The sequence below is a fragment of the Tamandua tetradactyla genome, chromosome 8 (assembly GCF_023851605.1).
Source record: "Tamandua tetradactyla isolate mTamTet1 chromosome 8, mTamTet1.pri, whole genome shotgun sequence".
Lineage (NCBI taxonomy): Eukaryota > Metazoa > Chordata > Mammalia > Pilosa > Myrmecophagidae > Tamandua > Tamandua tetradactyla.
Genome location: NC_135334.1, coordinates 39,896,180 through 39,914,194, shown reverse-complemented (window position 1 = coordinate 39,914,194; position 18,015 = coordinate 39,896,180). Strand labels below are relative to the sequence as shown.

Genomic DNA, 18,015 nt, shown 5'->3' with positions numbered 1-18,015 from the left:
GCAGGTTAAATTTGTATACCAACATCAATCCTGTGAAGCATGGGCTTTGGTATTTATCCGATTATAATTACAGCTATCACTACAACATTAACTTTTATGTATCATTACCACATAATAACATTCATTGACAGGATGTGCCAATATCAATAGAATTATGACTCAAGATGAGGCATCTTGGAGCTTGACAAGTGCCCAGGAGTACTGCCACAGATTTGTCTGGCCAACAGTTTTGTCTGTTGAAGATGCTGGAAAGAAATGTGAGTAGACATGTTCCCCAGCATAAAGCATACATGACTTCCAGTTTTAAGCAAAAGCAGGGGTGCGGAGCCAGAAAAGCTGTCTCCAGCCAAGGAAATCCCTATTTCTATGACTGAGGCCTATCAAACATGTACATAAATGACAACTGTTTTTTCCATTCAAAGTCCTGACCTTCGAACAAGGCACAAAGAAAAGACATTTCTTCTGCAAATGGCTCATTTTTCAATTTCTTCCTCTTATCTGCCAATGTAAAGATTGGTTATAAACACTGGCTTTGATGAGAGACTCGGTGCCATGACATGCCTTCCTCACTCCACCATTTCCCTGGATTTGCTCAAATATCCCTCCCCTACTGTCTTCCTATTCCCACCAACACTGCCCTCCTTCAAGCTTCCTTTGTACTTTTCTCAATTCCATATTTCACCATTTTAATCCATCTTTAAACAAAAATTTTCTGAATTATTTTTGTTGTGGTAACATATGCATAATAACAAATTTTTCACTTTAATCATTCTTAAATGTACAATTCAGTGCCATTCATTGCATCTGCAATGCTGTGTTACCATCCTCGCCATCTAATACCAAAACTTTATCACTTCAAACAGAAACTCTGCACTCGTTGAACAATAACCCCCATTCTCTCTCTCACTAGGTGAGACAATCTCTAATACACTGTCACTATGAATTTGCTGATTTTGATATTTAATATCAGAGAAGTAGTACAATATTGTCCTTTGTGTCTGCCTTATTTCACATAGCATAAAGTTTTCAAGGTTCATCCATGTTGTAGCATGTATTAGATCTTCATTCTTTTTTATAGCTGAATAGTATCCCATTATGTGTATATACTACTTTATGTTTATCTATTCATCCGTTGTTGGGCACTTGGATTCTTTCCATGTTTTGGCTATTGTGAATAATACTGCTATGAATATTAATGTACAGTTATCTTTCTGAGTCCCTGCTTCCCATTCTTTGGGGTCAATCCATCTTTGAAACTACTGTCAGGGATATTTTTCTTCCCCAGAAGCATTATTCTAGTGTCACAGAACTCACTGAGAACATTTAATGGGAAGATTTGGGGCTCCAAAGACACCTGACTGACAGACTTTGAAGCAGTTTTCCTCAGCTTTGCTCTAAAATGGTTCAAGAAGAAAAAAATAGTCACAGATATTGAGAATCAAGACTAATGGTCAGGTGACTGAGGTATTTTTTAAATAAATTTCTACTTATATCAAGGATAATGCAGTTGACTGAGACAAAGATTTGGTGGCCTTCTCAGGTTTTATTCTAAGAAGGTCAGTAGCAAAATCTGGCCAGTCTGGAAGAAGGTAGGAAGACAGTTCCATTTCTCTTTATCTGCCCGGTAATGTAGAAACCTGGGTGGTCATTTAGCACTCTATTAGGCTGTCAGAAACCTAACAAATTATAGCTCAGCTCACACATGAATCTAATGCAAAAATACTTAACAGAATATCAGTATAGTAAATAGAACAAAGTATGCAAAATTTAAATTCAGAGTTTGCAAGCTTACTGGATAAAAAATTGTTGTGCAGAAATCTATCTTTTTTTTCATTATCTCAAAGCAAAATTTTTAGCCATGGAGCACTTAAAAAGTAAACTTCTTTCCTTCTGCTGCATTTATATGTAATTCCTCAATTAATGCCTCATGGATTATTTATGTGGATAAAACCTCACTACCATATTATAAGCTTCTTGAATGTTGGAGCATGTCTCTGTAATGTCTATAATAGTACCACCAGTTTTTGATAAATATTTGATAAATGAATTATTTTACCCATGAATATAAACTGGGACCTGAGTTCTGATTTACTCTGACATCAAGATTTCCTGTATGACTTCTAACACGTCACAGGATCTGCGTACGCATCTCTCTGTTTATCCCGTTAGTCTCGGAATTGATAACATTTGGACAGACGGGAGAATAAACACGGAGGCTTCCTGGTAAGCTGTGACTTCTATTTTGCAGTGATTTGTAATTTCAGAGAAAATATTCTTAGTGAAAACCGCATTCTGGAAGGCACAGCCATTCCTCTTTCCAATTCTTCTTCTTTTTATCTTTCCCTGTCTTACCCTAGGGGCTGTCTTGTCCCTTCCGTGAATTTAGATCTGACAGAGTCCCTGACACGCTCTCACAGCACTCTGCTCCCCTTAGCTATCACTATCTCATTACGTACAAATATTCCCTTCCCCTCTTATGTCAGCCATGGTAAGACACTGGTAACTAAAACAGCATCACAGAATCCCAGGAAGAAAGTCATCATCATCTAATCTCACAAATGATGCCTAAATTTGCTTTGCCGCATCACAGAATCCCAGGAAGAAAGTCATCATCATCTAATCTCACAAATGATGCCTAAATTTGCTTTGCCACATACTTTTCTGGTGGAAAATTGGTCTCTGCTTGGACATCCCACTTAGAGTTTCACTACTCCCTGATGAAACCTATTGCTGGTGGTTTTACCAGGACAGGATATATGTATCTTTTTAAATACCACTTCTTTTTTATAGGACTAAATTTTTTTCAGTAATAAGTCTCACATTAACACTGTTAAAAATCACATATCCTTTAACAAAAACTGTATTCTGATTGGAAATTAGTTTAGACAACTCCCAGTAAATTGTAGTAGGTCAGAGTTAGGCAAGCTTGGGTTGCATGCAATTTGTTTCTGCAACAAAGAATTTGGTATGCTTGCTTTTACAGAGTAAATTTTAAATAAGTAATGATAGGTGATTATAAAAATACAGTAAGGGCAGGCAATGGTGGTTCAGTGGCAGATTTCTTGCCTGCCATGCCAGAGACCCGGGTTCGATTCCCGGGGCCTGCCCATGCCAGAAAAACAACAACAACGACAAAGTAACACAGCTGGAGTCACTTCAACTCTACCATTCTATTGACTGCTCACAGCTCTAGGGTTTAAAATTTAAAACAGTAAAATGAAGTGGTTCGAGTGGTCCTTTGAAAACTATGTTCAGCTGATCCCAAATCCGGTAGGAATTACTTTATTTTACCCTCTATCTGAAAGGATGTATGCAGCTGAGGTCATATGTGTCAATGATGGGGGTGGGAGGTTGGGACACATGGCAGTTATATTGTGTTTAAAACTTAGACCAACAAAAGATTTTTTTTTTATGCAAGAGTGTATTTTTTTAATCACTGATATTGTTAGAATTACTGTTGCATATTGATTTTTGTTTTTTTTAATTTAAAGCAGAACTCTTTTTTTTTGTTTCATTATTGTTTTAACTCTTCTATAGACAACGCTGTCCTTTAATTGCCTGTGTCCAGAGTGCACTCCTCTCACTATGCTCCCTGGGTTTGCCACTGCCTATTACCTCTTTGTTATAATCTTATATACTGGGTGAAACCCTTCAGATCTTTTCTTGAAAGTTGTAAGGGAAAGAAAGCAAAAGAAGTGCACATGGGAGATAGAGGAAATAATATTTGTGGAGCACCAACTGAAAGGCAATTTACATGTGACATTTCATATAATCTTGACAAACTTATGAGTGAGGTTAAATTCACTCCACTTTTAAATGTAAAATAATGCTCCTCAGAAATTATATACTTGTTTTGTCTTCCATCTATTAAATGTCTGAGCCTGAGTCTACATCTTCGCTCCCCTGATTTTTAAGCTAATGCTTATTCCATTCCCCTGGGCCAAAGAGGAAACCCCTTGGCTATATCCAGCTTGGCTTGAGGGTTGGATGCTCCTTGGAGATCTCAGAGCCTCCAGGTTCCTGGTAGTCCCATCCTGTCCAGTCTACCTCAAGTAGTGGAGATGAGAGGATCATTCCTGCATCCTCATTAATTTAATCTCCCATTACTTTGAAATGACATACTTCAGGTATGGTGCTGTTAATTTATCTTTAGGATAGAAAAATGTCATTTTATCCTACAAGAATTTCATATTAACAGAGTCAATATTAAAAGACTAATTTGATAGAACAGTTATTAGAGACCTACTGTGTAAAAAGTACTCTACTTGACTGAGGAAAAGAGAGAGAGAGAAATGTTATTCATGGGCAGAGCTGGGTGACTAGCTATGTGAAGAAAAGGAAGGATTTGAAATCATCCCCCTTCATAAATCTCAATCAATCATCTCTTTTGTACTTGGGGAGCAGGAAAGACAATGATTCCATGATTAAAAAATACGTTTTTTTATTGGCATATCTTCACACATATACAGTCCATTCATGGTGTACAATCAGTTGCTCAAAGTATCATCACATAGCTGTGTATTCATCATCATGATCATTTTTAGAACATTTGCATCACCCCAGGAAAAAGAAACAAGAAGAAAAAGCTCATACATCCCTTACGCCTTACCTCTCCCGCTCTTTTACCACTAGTATTTCCATCAAGGCAATTTAGAAAAGATGATTTTTGAAAAGCAGAAATAAAGAGGAAGGTAGAAGGAAGATTTCAGTCTAGTATACAATTGGATTTATTTTGATTTAACAAGTTTTATGGAGCAATTAGTGTGAACATATCAAACATTCTGAATGAAGTACAAATGAAAGCCACAGGAGAACTGGTCTGCTTCTTCCTTCCTCTCCAGGCCCTCCTTCCCGTTGCCTGCTTCTTTCTGCTCTTCCCAAACAGCCAGGAAATCCACCTGAAAATAAGTAGTAGGCATTTTAAATAGAGATTCAAGAAATGGAGTAGAGTATTTCTTCTAATACCCTGGTAGAGAGCAATTCCTTCATTCAGAACACAATTGTAACTGGGATTTCTTTTCATTCGTCTATGTATTCCTTGGTGACTTATGTTGAAGTTTAAAATATGGTCTTTTGAAAAGAAAGACTATATTTTTATATTTTTGAAAGAAGATGCCTGATTTCCAGATATCTGAACATTTGACCTTTTACCTTTTACCAAGCTTTTCAGTTCCCCTCAATAAACACACAAATATGAGTTATCTAGTCATCTCATTTTTCCTTACAAACACAGAAACTATTTCCTGGAAATTAAATCATTATTTCGTGTTTCAAGGTCAGAAGGTTGAAGAAAATAACCAATGAAAACAGAATCATCTTTACACCGAAATTTTGTGAACATTCCTGCTGTCATTCAGACAGGCACATACACACGTACACACACACACATGAATCATGCTCTCAGCAGTGATCTCCGTTGTCACCCTATAAAAGCCTGGAGGGTAGAGATAGAAGTCAGTAGTCAGAGAAGGTGCTCCTATGGTAAGCACAATGAGAATGAAGAATCTTGCCATCCTTGTGCTGTTATATCTGCCAGGTTGCTTGACGTATCCACTGCATGGGACTGCAAAGGAGGAGGACCCAAACATGGACCTTGCCCAGGTGATTAATGTTGGTGGCCAGGCCCAGCTGTAGAAATTAATGTGCCTACTTGGTCTTCCAACACAATGCAGAAGATGTGGTTGCAGGGTACTGATGATTTGTTTGGAATAATTTAAGATCAGGGAATACTAAAGTGCTGGAGGTGGAAAGTCTCTTAATCTTAACAGAGAAGGAAACGTAGGTCCAGGAAGGGGATAAAATCACTAAAGGTTATACAGTAAAATAATAACTGCAGTTTTGGGACTGAATGAAAATGACAAATGGCAATGTATGAAACTTCTCTGGTCTTAGAGTTTCTTTAGTGAAAATAATTAGGGAGAAAACGGGAAACACTTTGATCTTCACATAATATCAGGTAATAATGTCTACATTGTTACTTGTCATGTTTGGACAAAAGAAATTGTCCCACTTCAGTCTTAAAGAAGATCTATATTAACCATGTAAATTGAGATGTGATACAGTCACCAAAACTATTCACACATTTATGTCAAAAGAGATTTTCCTTTTCTTTAAATGTGCTGGATCTGAAATCTCAACTTCAAGTTTCTTACTTGCTTAGCAAACTAATTGGCAATGACTTTTAAAAATTAGTACAAAGTTAAAATAATGAAATGGAGAATCAATGAAAAATCAAATTATGTGCTCCTTACTTTTGTTTCAGCAAACTAGAGAATAGCAAAAATACATTGTGAAATTTAGGAAATGGCAAGAACTTACTGTAAAAGGCTAGCCATAATTAAAATGACTAAAATCGATATTTATTATTTCATTAGCAATACCTGGAAAACTACTACAATCTTACAAAAGATGTGAGGCAGTTTGTTAGAAGAAAGGACAGTAGTAACGCTGTGGTTAAAAAAATTGAAGAAATGCAGAAGTTCCTTGGGTTGGAGGTGACGGGGAAGCTGGACTCCAACACGCTGGAGGTGATGGCCAAGCCCAGGTGTGGAGTTCCTGATGTCGGTCAATTCACTACCTTTCCTGGAGTCCCAAAGTGGAGGAAAACTCACCTCACTTACAGGTAATGGGACCAAAGAGATCTTCACATAATATCGAAACTTTCCAAGTTATTAACACAGGAGAAAATATTTTCTTCAATTTTCCTCTTGCAGGATTGTGAAGTATACATTGGATCTTCCAAGGGAGGCTGTTGATTCGGCCATAGAGAAGGCTCTGAAAGTCTGGGAGGAGGTGACTCCTCTCACATTCTCCAGGGTGGATGAAGGCAAGGCTGACATAATGATCTCTTTTGCAGTTAAAGGTAAAAAACATGAAATGGCATTGTTTTATTGAAAAAGGTTAAAAAGAGACCCTAATTACCTACCTGTCTAATAATTTTTCCTCCCATTTAGAACATGGAGACTTTTTCCGTTTCGATGGTCCTGGAAAAGTTTTGGCCCATGCCTACCCACCTGGGGTAGGTCTGGGGATTTATGGAGACATTCACTTTGATGATGATGAACAGTGGACAGAGGATGCATCAGGTGAGTTCTGCAACTCTCAGGATGATCTCAGGAATAATGTTCAACTTTATGCAAGAATAATTCAATTAACCAGAATGAACAGCAAATGGAATGTTCTAAAGTGAATTTTCTGATTATCTGAGTGGTAAGCAGAGTGCTCTTTATTTCAGCCCTCATTTAAAAATTTAATAAAATGGCTGTATTTCCTTCTTTGTCTCCAGCAAGCCCAACATAAGAATAGCTCAGTCTTATTTCCACAACTCATATCTTGTGGCAGTATTAGAATGAGCATTATTAACATGATTTCTAATCACATCTAATTATAGATGCCTAAAATAGGGTGAGTGACATTGACTCTATTCCACCCTTAAAATGTGCAAAGGGTTTCTTTCCATTTACCTCCTTTTCTCTGAAAAGAACAGACTAAAATGCAGAAACTAAAGAAAATATCTAGGTCATTTGTTTAAATCAACACTTCATTGTCTCTAGCTTAAGAGCTTTTGCTCTAAATTTGTTCTGAGAAACTTTTACTAAGCGTGTTCTGACTTATTTTTTTTCAAGCGGCTTCTGGAGTTTGCACTCTTTTGAAACAGTTGTTATTCCTGAGACTGGATGTTATCTTTAATGTAAATGCAAAGAAAATCTTTAGTGAGAGTAACCTGAGGTTTGTGCTGCATGGAATTATTTAGTTTTATTTGAATAGCTTCTCTTCCGCATAATTGCTTGGAGTCTTGGTTTAATAATTTCTGTTACTAATAACAGCAGAATTCAGTTGTGTTTGTGTGCTGTGGAAAAAATGTTATTGGGTATGATTCTGTTTTAAACTGTAGATTGCACACATCCCATGGTAGTTACTACTGGAAAGGTTTTTGACAATCAAAAATGATTTGATTAATATGAAAAGGAGGAAGAATAACTCTGATATACCCTCATGGGAAATAACAGAGTTTTATTGCTTGGAGTCTTAAGGAAGAACGTGAATACTCTATGATTAATTTCAACTGCATTTATAACTGGTACATGTTATTAAATTTGAGTAGCGCCTAATTTTTTTTTTGCATGGGCAGGCACTGGGAATCGAACCTGGGCCTCTGGCTGGCAGGAGAGAACTCTGCCTGTTGACCCACAGTGGCCTGCCCAATAATGCCTAACTTTACATCTTTATACAATACTTAAGAGTTATATTTATTGACATGCTACTCGTCTTGATCCTTCCAGAGAAATATCTTTTGGAAACAAGCTTATCACTGTTAACAAAGAATAAGTGAACTGACTTTACAAAGCAAGGGAGGAGACTTGGGGAGAGATATGGTGAAATACTTAGAAATTGAGCCCATCAGCCTTGATGACACATGGATCTGTATGAAGTAGGGAATATGCCAACTGATGAACTAATCCACAAATAAGGAAAAGACACTGTGAGGTTTCAAAGATGGCCTGTATAGCTGGCATGTGTTCTGTATAGGCATAACCTGTTTTATTGAACTTTGCTTTATTATGCTTCACAGATACTGCATTTTTACAAAGCAAAGGTTTGTAGCAACCCTGCATTGATCAGGTTTATTGGCACCATTCTTCCTATAGCTTGGGCTCACTTTGTGTCTCTGGCCACATTTTGGTAATTCTATCAATATTTCAAACTTTTTCATTAGTAATATGCCAGTTATGGTGATCCGTGATCAGTGACCTTTGATGTTACTATTGTAATTGTTTTGGGGCACCATGACCTTTTTCCATGTAAGATGGCGATAAATGTTATATGTGTATTCTGTCTGCTCCACCAACCACAGCCCCCTTTCTCTCTCCCTCTGCTTGGGCCTCCCTATTCCTTGAGACTACATCAATATTGAAATTAGGCCACTTAACACTCTACAATGGCCTTTGAGTGTTCAAGTGAAAGAAAGGGCCTCACATTTCTCACTTCAAATCAAAAGCTAGCAATGATTAAGATCAGGGAGGAAGACATGTTGAACAGGCTGAAAGCTAGGTTTTCTTTTGTATCAGTTAGCCAAATTGTGATTGCAAATGAAAAGTTCCTGAAGGAAATTAAAAGTGCAACTTCAGTGACACATGCATGATAAGAACACAAATAGCTTTATTGCCAATATGGAGATGAAGAAGCTGAAAAAGAAAAGTGTGAAGCTAGCAGAGGTTTGTTCATGAGGTTTAAGGAAAGAAGCTATCTCCATCACAAAAAAGTGCAAGGTAAAACAAGTGCTGATATAGAAGCTGCAGCAAGTTATTCTGAAGATCTAGCTGACTAACTGATGAAGGCAGCCACACCAAACAACACATTTTCCATGTAGATCTTCTACTGGGGGATGATGCCATCTAGAACTTTCATAGGTAGAGAGGAGAAATCAATGCCTGGCTTCAAGGCTTCAGAGGACGGGCTGACTATCTTGGTCATGCATCTGGTCACCTTAAGTTGAAGCCAATGCTCATTTATCATTCAGGAAATCCTAGGAAATTATGAAAAAACTCTGTGCTCTCAAAATGCACAACAAAGCCTGGATGAGAACACATCTGTTTACAACATGGCGTATTGAATATTTGAAGCATATTGTTGCAATCTACTGCTCAGAAAAAAAGATTTCCTTTCAAAATGTTACTGCTCATCGACAATGCATCTGGTCACCCATGGGCTCTGATGGAGATGTACAATGAGATTAACGTTGTTTCCATGCCTGCCGACACAATATCCGTTCTGCAGCCCATGGTCAGGAGTCATTTTGCCTTTGAGCCTTATTATTTAAGAAAAACATTTTGTAAGCTACAGCTGCCTTAGGTAGTGATTCCCCTATTGGATCTGAGCAAAGTGAATTGAAAACCATTCAGAACATTTGTGATTCATGGGAGGAAGTCAAAAATCAACATTAAGAGAAGTTTGGAAGAAGTTGATTCTAGCCCTCATGGATGACTTAGAGGGGTTCAAGACGTCAGTTGAGAAAGTAATTGCAGATTGATAGAAATAGCAAGAGAACTACAATTAGATGTTGGAACCAGAAGATGTGACTGAATTGCTGTCATTTCATGATGAAACTTCAATGGATGAGGAATTGCTTCTTATGAAACTGGTTTCTTAAGATGGAAGCTACTTCTGATGAAGATGCTGTGAGCATTGTTGAAATGATGACAAATGATTTAGACTATTCCATAAACTTAGTTGATAAAGCAGCAGCAGGGTTTGAGAGGACTGACTCAAATTTTGAAAGAAGTTCTATGATGGGTAAAACGCTATGCAACAGCATCACATGCTACAGAGAAATATTTTACGAAATGAAGAGTACATCAATGTACAAGCATCAGTATTGTCTTAACTTAAGAAATTGTCGCAGCCACCCCAACCTTCATCAACCACCACCCTGACCAGAAAGCAGCCGTCATTGAGGCAAATGACCCTCCAGCAGTAAAAAAGTTACAATTTGCTGAAGGCTTAGAAGATGGTTAGCAATTTTTAGCAATATAGTATTTTTAAATTAAGGTAATACATTGTTTTTTGCTTTAGACATAATGCTACTGAACTTAATTATCTAAAGTACTGTGTAAACATAACTTTATACGCACTGGGAAACCAAAAAAATTCATGCGACTCACTTTATGGCGATTTTTGTTTAATTGTGGTGGTCTGGAACTGAACCCACAATCCAATTGAGCTGTGCTTGTAGGTACACTCATGGAATTGATAGCTGTTAGACTCTGGATATTTATGATTTTTCAAACAGGGACCAATTTATTCTTCGTTGCTGCTCATGAACTTGGCCATTCCCTGGGTCTCTCTCACTCGGCCAACACTGAAGCCCTAATGTACCCAGTCTACAAGCAAACTACAGGTCTGGCCCACTTTGGCCTTTCGCAAGATGATGTGACTGGCATTCAATCCCTCTATGGTGAGTGACACTCAACAACCAAGCTCTTCAGAATTGTTGCTCTCCAAGAAAACTTTTCAGTGATGATTTTCAGGAAAGCTTTAAAATGCTATATAAAGTTTCAGCTCAAAGCATTTGACAAAGCTTAGGGAGCTTACTAATCGACAAAAGCATCGCTTTTCTCCTAATGCTTTCCTCCTGCATCTGTTCCCCTCAGGAACTCCCACTGCCTCCCATGAGGAATCCCTGGTGCCCACAGAACCCATGGTGCCCACACAACCCAATCTGCCAGAGCCTGAGACACCAGCCATGTGCGATCCTGCTTTGTCCTTTGATGCTGTCAGCACCCTGAGGGGAGAGATGCTGTTCTTTAAAGACAGGTCAGCTGGAAACATTAGTTTTTCTTATCTAATCTTTTGATCTACTATGCTTAGAAAGAAGAACAAACAGAAACTTGACAGATTTTTAAATGAAATGTTTCCTCCTAGGTTTTTCTTTTTGCATGAGCAGATATGGGGACTCGAACCAGGGTCTCGAGCATGGCTGGTGGGAATTCTGCCATTGAGCCACCATCACACTGCCCTCCACTAGTTTTTAGATCTGACTCTTGATACATTTTCTAACAACTTAAAATTGTCTGGATCATTTTTCAGAGACTTATCAAGAATCATGCTTCATCACTAGAGGATGAAAGAGGGAGTTTTCTCTGTTTGGTTTACTTTTATATGCCCGGAGTCTAGAATAGGTCCAGTATATGCAATGGATATCTTAAATAAGTGAGTACTCGTGGCTTTCAAATATCATAAACCATGGAATATTTTTTAAAAAGCACTGATGGATCTTTAAAATCAGTGGTTGTTTTATCATTGTTAACAAGTGCTACTATTTGAATTAATTAATTTTAGAAAAAGTGAAACATGCCTATGGCAAAATACCCAAACAGCACCAAAGGGTAGAGTTAATAGAAAAATCTCTCTTCCATTTTTGACCTACAGTTCCCCAGTTTTCCCCATATATGCAACCACTGCTACCAATTTTTCTGGAGTTGTTCTATTTACGTATACAAGCATAATGGTAATATGTAATTTATTCCATTACTTTTTTCTGAAAACTATGAATGGGTGCATAATAAGCACATTGTTTTACAGACCTTTAGAACTTGTACTAAGCTAAATAATTATACTGTTAATACATTTCCTGCCACAAATGCCATTATCCTGGAATCACATGGAGGAGGACAGTCCAACATGGACTCCTAGAAAGGGGTGAATTAGCATTAAGAGAGCAAAGGAAGAATATGTTCATTAATTTTCAAATATCTAAAGGAGAAAGACATTTGCAATTAATCTTTGTGTATTTCAGGTATCTTTGGCGCAAACGGCACTGGAACTTCGAGCCTGAATTTCATTTGATTTCTGCATTTTGGCCCTCTCTTCCATCAGACTTGGATGCTGCCTATGAAGTTATTAGCAAGGATATCACTTTTATTTTTAAAGGTAAATGCTATTTAAGAAATTTTAAGCTGTTGAAATAAATCCTATTGCAAATATTTCCTCAAAACATAAATTTTCTTCCTTATATTTAAACTTTGGATGGTCTGTACTCAGTAACTAATGCTTAAATTAGACATGCACAAAGAACATTACAAGCTTCATTTTAAAACATTTCAATGAGGTCTAGATAAATAGGCAATACCCCATATTCGTGGATAGAAAAGTTCAAAATAAAAATATCAATTTATCTAAAAATACAAGGCAATTTCAATTTAAATCCCCAAAGAATTTTAAGGAACTTAAAAATTAGTTCCGTAATTTATATGGAAAACAGGTGGTCGTGTAAACTATGTATATTAGCCAATAAACTCCTGGAGAAGTTTAATATGAGAAGACTTGGCCTGCTAGATATCTAGCTTTAATAGTTAAGATAGTGTAGTATAAATGTAGTATAAATACTATTTTTATTTTTTCTATTGGTAATATGCTATTTGTGCTTCTATTACTTCTTGAATCAGTTTCATTAACATATTTTTCTAGGAATTTGTTCATTCTGCCCGTTTTCAAATTAATTGATATAAAATGTTCATGGTATTATTTCATCATAACGTTAATCGTTGTTGAAGTTTTGTTCCATTTTTCATCTTTAACATTGATTCCTTATGTTTTCCTCTGTTTCTTTTAATCAATCTCATAAGATATTTAATAATTTAATTGGTCTTCTCAGAGAACTAAATTTTGCCTTTGTGGATCTTCTCTATTTTATTTTGATTTATTTATTTTATGGGTTCTGTCCATGTCTTATGAATGCCTTCAGCTTTTGCTGTCCTTTGAATTTTTGTCATTTTTTAAATAAATTCTTAAGTTTCATACTTACCTTAGTAGCTACAGCCTTTTCTTTTTCTGCTAAATACATTTACATCTTTAAATATTATTTTTTCCCAGGTTTTCCTTCATCCCATAATTTTGTATGTTTCATTATAGTTCATAAAACAATTGCATAGTTGTTCATTAAATATTAATGCTTCATTATTGTGACTTGAAGTTTTTATTATTTCACGTTAAAAAATATTTTTCTTGAGTCATACATTCTTTGGGAATATTTTTAAATATTTAACTGTATGATGATTTCTTTAATTTTTTTATAATTACTTTCGACCTAATTTCATTTATTTTAGGTTTACCTGAAATAATGCGAAATCTCATTGTACTTAGTAAATGGTTATACAACTTTAAAGCTATTGCTATTGCTATTGGTATTATCCATCAATTGATCTAATAATTATCACTTGCAATGTGCCAAGCACCATGGTAGTTTGTGGAGGTTAGAGCTAAAAGGGGCTCATATTCTAGAAGCAAAAGCAGATGAAACCATGTATAAGTGTCGGGACTGGTTAAGCCATGGGGCACCAACCACCCAATCCAGACCCCAAGGTTCAACAAATCCTGAAAACAGGTGATGTTTGGGATGTGTCTTGAAGTAGAAGAACTTTTCTGTGTGGAGAGAGGTTGAAGGTGTATACAGTAAAAGGTCTTCAAGGCAGAGGGAACAAATTATACAAAAGTAAGCATCTAGAACTGCAAAGGCATGACTAACTCATGCAGCTCAGATGAAATGAGATACATACGTAATAATTTGGCATTTTTGATTACTTGTTATTATTATTTTTTTTCTTTATAATTCTTGAAGTGATGTGAGGAAAGGATTCAAGTTTGGCAGTCAGGGACAAAATGTAGGCAGAGAGGATGATAAGAGACCGTTGTCCTAATTCACTCAAATTTGGGTCAATCCAGAGGTACTTGGAAGAAGTACAGATTATAGACTCCATGAAGAAGAGATATCCAAGGGGAAGTGCTCAATAAACAATTGACCCATAGATGTGATGCTTGGAAGGGACATCTAGCTTAGGTATTTAGATTAAGAGGTCATCAGAAATTATAAGAAATAACTAGGACTGATAACTCTAGTTTATACATAATAAATATAAGACATAGGAAGGCCAGGGGCCCAAAGTTATTTGTGCTTTTATTGTTCATTCATTTAATTGGAGAATATTTATTAAATACCTAATATGAACTGGACATCGGGTTGGGGATTGGAACTAAAACTGAGACATCCTCTCTACCACAACAGTCAAATGCACTAAAATCATTTCTAAAACTGAAGGGCATATCTCAAAATTCCATGTGTTTATTTTTTCAATAGGGAATAAGTTCTGGGCTACCAGAGGACTTGAGGTACAAGCAGGTTATCCAAGAGACATCCATACCCTGGGTTTCCCTCCAAGCATAAGGAAAATTGATGCAGCTGTTTCTGATCAGGAAAAGAAGAAAACCTATTTCTTTGTAGAGGAAAAATACTGGCGGTAAGAGGCAATTGGAATGACCTTGTATGGAGCCGAATTAAGATGTTCTTTTTCCCTAAGGAAATCCCCTACCCCCCCATCCTCTAACTTCTTCCAACTTCCCCTAATTTCCGACTTTCTGATTATGAGGAAGATAATTGGCAATTGTGTGACTTCCTAGATATAACAAAAAGCTCTCATAAAGGCAGAGTATAGGGCCATCTATCCAGACACCAAAAGACATGAGGAGAGGCCTGCTGAGGTCCATACAATGGGCCAAAGGCCTTTTTGCTTCTTACCCCCCCACTACGCACCATATGGCTGCCATGGGAAGTCCAGGTGTGCCAGGCTGAGGGGGCAATTGGGGCCCAAGTGAAGTAGGGAGTCAGAAGTTTATTTTTAGCCAAATGATTTCACTTACTTTGCATCTTATGTATTCAAGGTCCTCATGTACTTGTGGCACAAAGGGACGTGGGTTCTGTGTGTCCAAGCTGAGAAAATTGAACCCAGGCACATGTATGGAACTTCTGTAGAATTGCAAGATGTCCCTTTTTCTGGGGAAATTTTTTTTTCTTATGTGTTAAGTGTGCAAACCTTGGAAAGCCACATATTTTTGTAGCCTTAAAATTACATAATCTCTCTTTGTACTACTTGAAATAATATGTCCATGCTTCCACACTGCAATGTTAATATTATATTGCACTGGTCTTTGTAGTCTGCACTCTACACAATGCTGAGCTCTACATCTTTCACTTGGTACAGATTTGATGAAATTAGTCGGTCTTTGGACCAAGGCTTTCCCAGACTAATTGCTGATGACTTTCCAGGAGTTGAGCCAAAGGTTGATGCTGTTGTACAGGCATTTGGTAAGAGAACTCTCATTTTGTTTTCAATTAGCACCCTTTGGGGCAATTTTTGCTATTAAAATGAAGTTGAGAATCATCATAAGTTTAAAATCATCCAGTTTTATACCCTTTCATTCCAAACTCTTCAAAATGCTAAATTCCCTACCTATGTAGGTTGAGTTCAAGTTTTGTTTTTCCTGGGTTATCTAGATAATTCATAAGTCTGTTTCATACCTGCCCATAAAATTGAAGAATGTTTCCTCACACTATACGTGTTGTCTTTCAGGTGACTCGATTGGTATAAAAATGCAGCCAAGTATGAGCCGTGCTTAATGAAAGCTGGCCTTCTTTCTCCTCTATCCCATTCAGTGCCTTTTCTCTCCTATACTATCCCAAGGGGCATCTTCTTGCCTTCCATTGCAGTCTGCAATTGTTTACGTTGGTCATATATTCCTCTCGTATGGTCCAAATAAAAAAAATATTCGTAGTAATCAGTAGATGGGAAGGAAAAAAAATCTGTTTTGTTTTTCTTGTTTTGAAGAAATACTGGAGGGAGCTGCCAGAACTTGAAAATCATAATGCTAATGAGGCTGATGATCATTACTACTATAACTTGACCATAATGTATGCAAAAAAGGATTTGGTCTTCTGATATATTTTATTGTTTGTCTGATTCTCTTGGGTTCAATTGTCTACTGAGGTGTGATTAAGGTCTGGGAGAAGAGGTGAGATTTGGGAAGAAAGACAAAAATAAACCATGGTTTAAAAATATTACTGAATTTGATCTGTTTGGCGACCATATAATCTAGTGTTTCAGAGCACTGATTTTGGAGTCAGATAGATGAGTTGGAGTCTTCCCCCCATTTTTCATTAGCAGTGCTACATGGGGAGAATACCGAAGACTCCCAAATTTTCAGTTTTTTCCTCTCAGTAACACTAACCTCACTTTTATTTTTCATAAGGGTAAATGAAAGTATGTAAAGCACTTAGTTAAGTGGCCAGCTCAGAGTAATCACTTAAATGCCATCCATGTTACTTCACTTTTATTTTGAGTTTTATGTGTTGCAAAATTTATTTATTTGAAGAGTGTCTCATTATTTCTTCTATATTTGCAGGATTTTTCTATTTTTTCAGTGGCTCAACACAATTTGAGTTTGACCCTAATGCCAGAATGGTGACACGAAGATCGAATGCTAATGAATGGTTACATTGTTAGGTGAGATATGGAGAAGACAAGATATGAGTATTTAAAATGAATATAATAATTAGTTCTCTAATTTATTATGAATCAAAAACATCTCCTTGCTCCTGCATATGCTGTGGCCAAAGAAGATGAGCTTTGAACTTAGAGTTTGGTGGACATCTGTGTCATGGATCATTTATCTGGACAGGTTAACTTGTCCTTGGATTACATTGGACAGAAATGAGAGATACTCATGTGCGACAAGCAAGAGAATATATCTACATGGAGGCTTTATTTATTATTTAATAAAGGTTTTATTTTTTGACCCATTCCTTCATTTGTAGAATAATTCATTTTCTCTAAACAGACCACACCATGAATTGAGCATTTGATAGATATAGGTGTTTTAGGATCACACACTCCATGGATGGGGTATGGTTTTCCCTTGTTCTCTCCTATTCTTTCTACCTCTAGGATCCTTATTTTCACCACCCAGATATTGTAAGTGTTCTTTAAACACCCAAGGAAGAAAGAATAAGATCAATAATTGTCCTGTAGGGCTGATTCTGGGAAATAGAAATTTAGAGTGTTGGAGCTTGAAAACCTAGCAAATCATCTAGTCCCTTCATCATTTTATAGACAAGGAGACAAAATTAGTTTGGAATTCAGGCACTTCTTTTCAGCCCAAGTATTTCTTCAGTGATGTTCCTTGCACTGCCCTAGGGGCCACATTTTGCACATTCTCCTCTCTTTCTGTTAGTTTGCCATGCTGCTTTGAAAATGACACACAATGGTTTGGCTTAAAAAATGGGAATTTATTATTTTATGGTTTTGGAGGCTAGAGGCTTTGTTTCCTCAGTAGCTTTCTGGTATTGGTTTGCTATAATCCTTGAGGTTCTCTAGTGCTTCCATGCTAGATTAAGGTTTTAATGAATACCTTTATTTGGTTTTGAAGGTAAGGAAAAAAGGTACTTGACTTACAGACACTGGGTAATGATCGTTATGTTTGCAATTCGTTTAGTCCCTATAATAACCGTGGTAAATAAGAACGTCTTTACACTGCAGAATCTGAAGCTCAGAAATATGGACTTTCCCATGATCAACAGTTGGTGAAAGTCAGCTCCAAGATTCTCTTACAGAACTCTCTGGCTTCGAAGATCTTATACTTCTTGAGGCTACATTAACAGATAATAAATCAACCTGATCTAGCTTAACT

The 18,015-nt window shown here is 36.9% G+C and overlaps 1 protein-coding gene across 1 annotated transcript; it reads left to right on the top strand.

Annotated features, from left to right (window-relative positions):
• The first annotated feature begins 5,474 nt into the window (after nt 1-5,474).
• LOC143643349 (stromelysin-2-like) lies at nt 5,475-16,993 on the top strand. The gene is made up of 10 exons (XM_077112049.1): nt 5,475-5,601; nt 6,375-6,622; nt 6,714-6,862; nt 6,954-7,085; nt 10,790-10,954; nt 11,151-11,313; nt 12,296-12,429; nt 14,633-14,792; nt 15,534-15,637; nt 16,732-16,993. Exons 1-10 carry the CDS (start codon nt 5,479-5,481, stop codon nt 16,830-16,832), a joined length of 1,479 nt encoding a protein of 492 aa, XP_076968164.1. The 5' UTR covers nt 5,475-5,478; the 3' UTR covers nt 16,833-16,993.
• The last annotated feature ends 1,022 nt before the right edge of the window (nt 16,994-18,015 follow it).

What these genes read in the sequence shown, in the direction of transcription:
- LOC143643349 (XM_077112049.1), top strand. Translation starts at nt 5,479, where the DNA reads ATGGTAAGCACAATGAGAATGAAGAATCTTGCCATCCTTGTGCTGTTA. An exon ending in AAAACTCACCTCACTTACAG is followed by an intron (nt 6,623 to 6,713) that starts GTAATGGGACCA and finishes TTCCTCTTGCAG; the next exon opens with GATTGTGAAGTATACATTGG. An exon ending in TGGCATTCAATCCCTCTATG is followed by an intron (nt 10,955 to 11,150) that starts GTGAGTGACACT and finishes TGTTCCCCTCAG; the next exon opens with GAACTCCCACTGCCTCCCAT.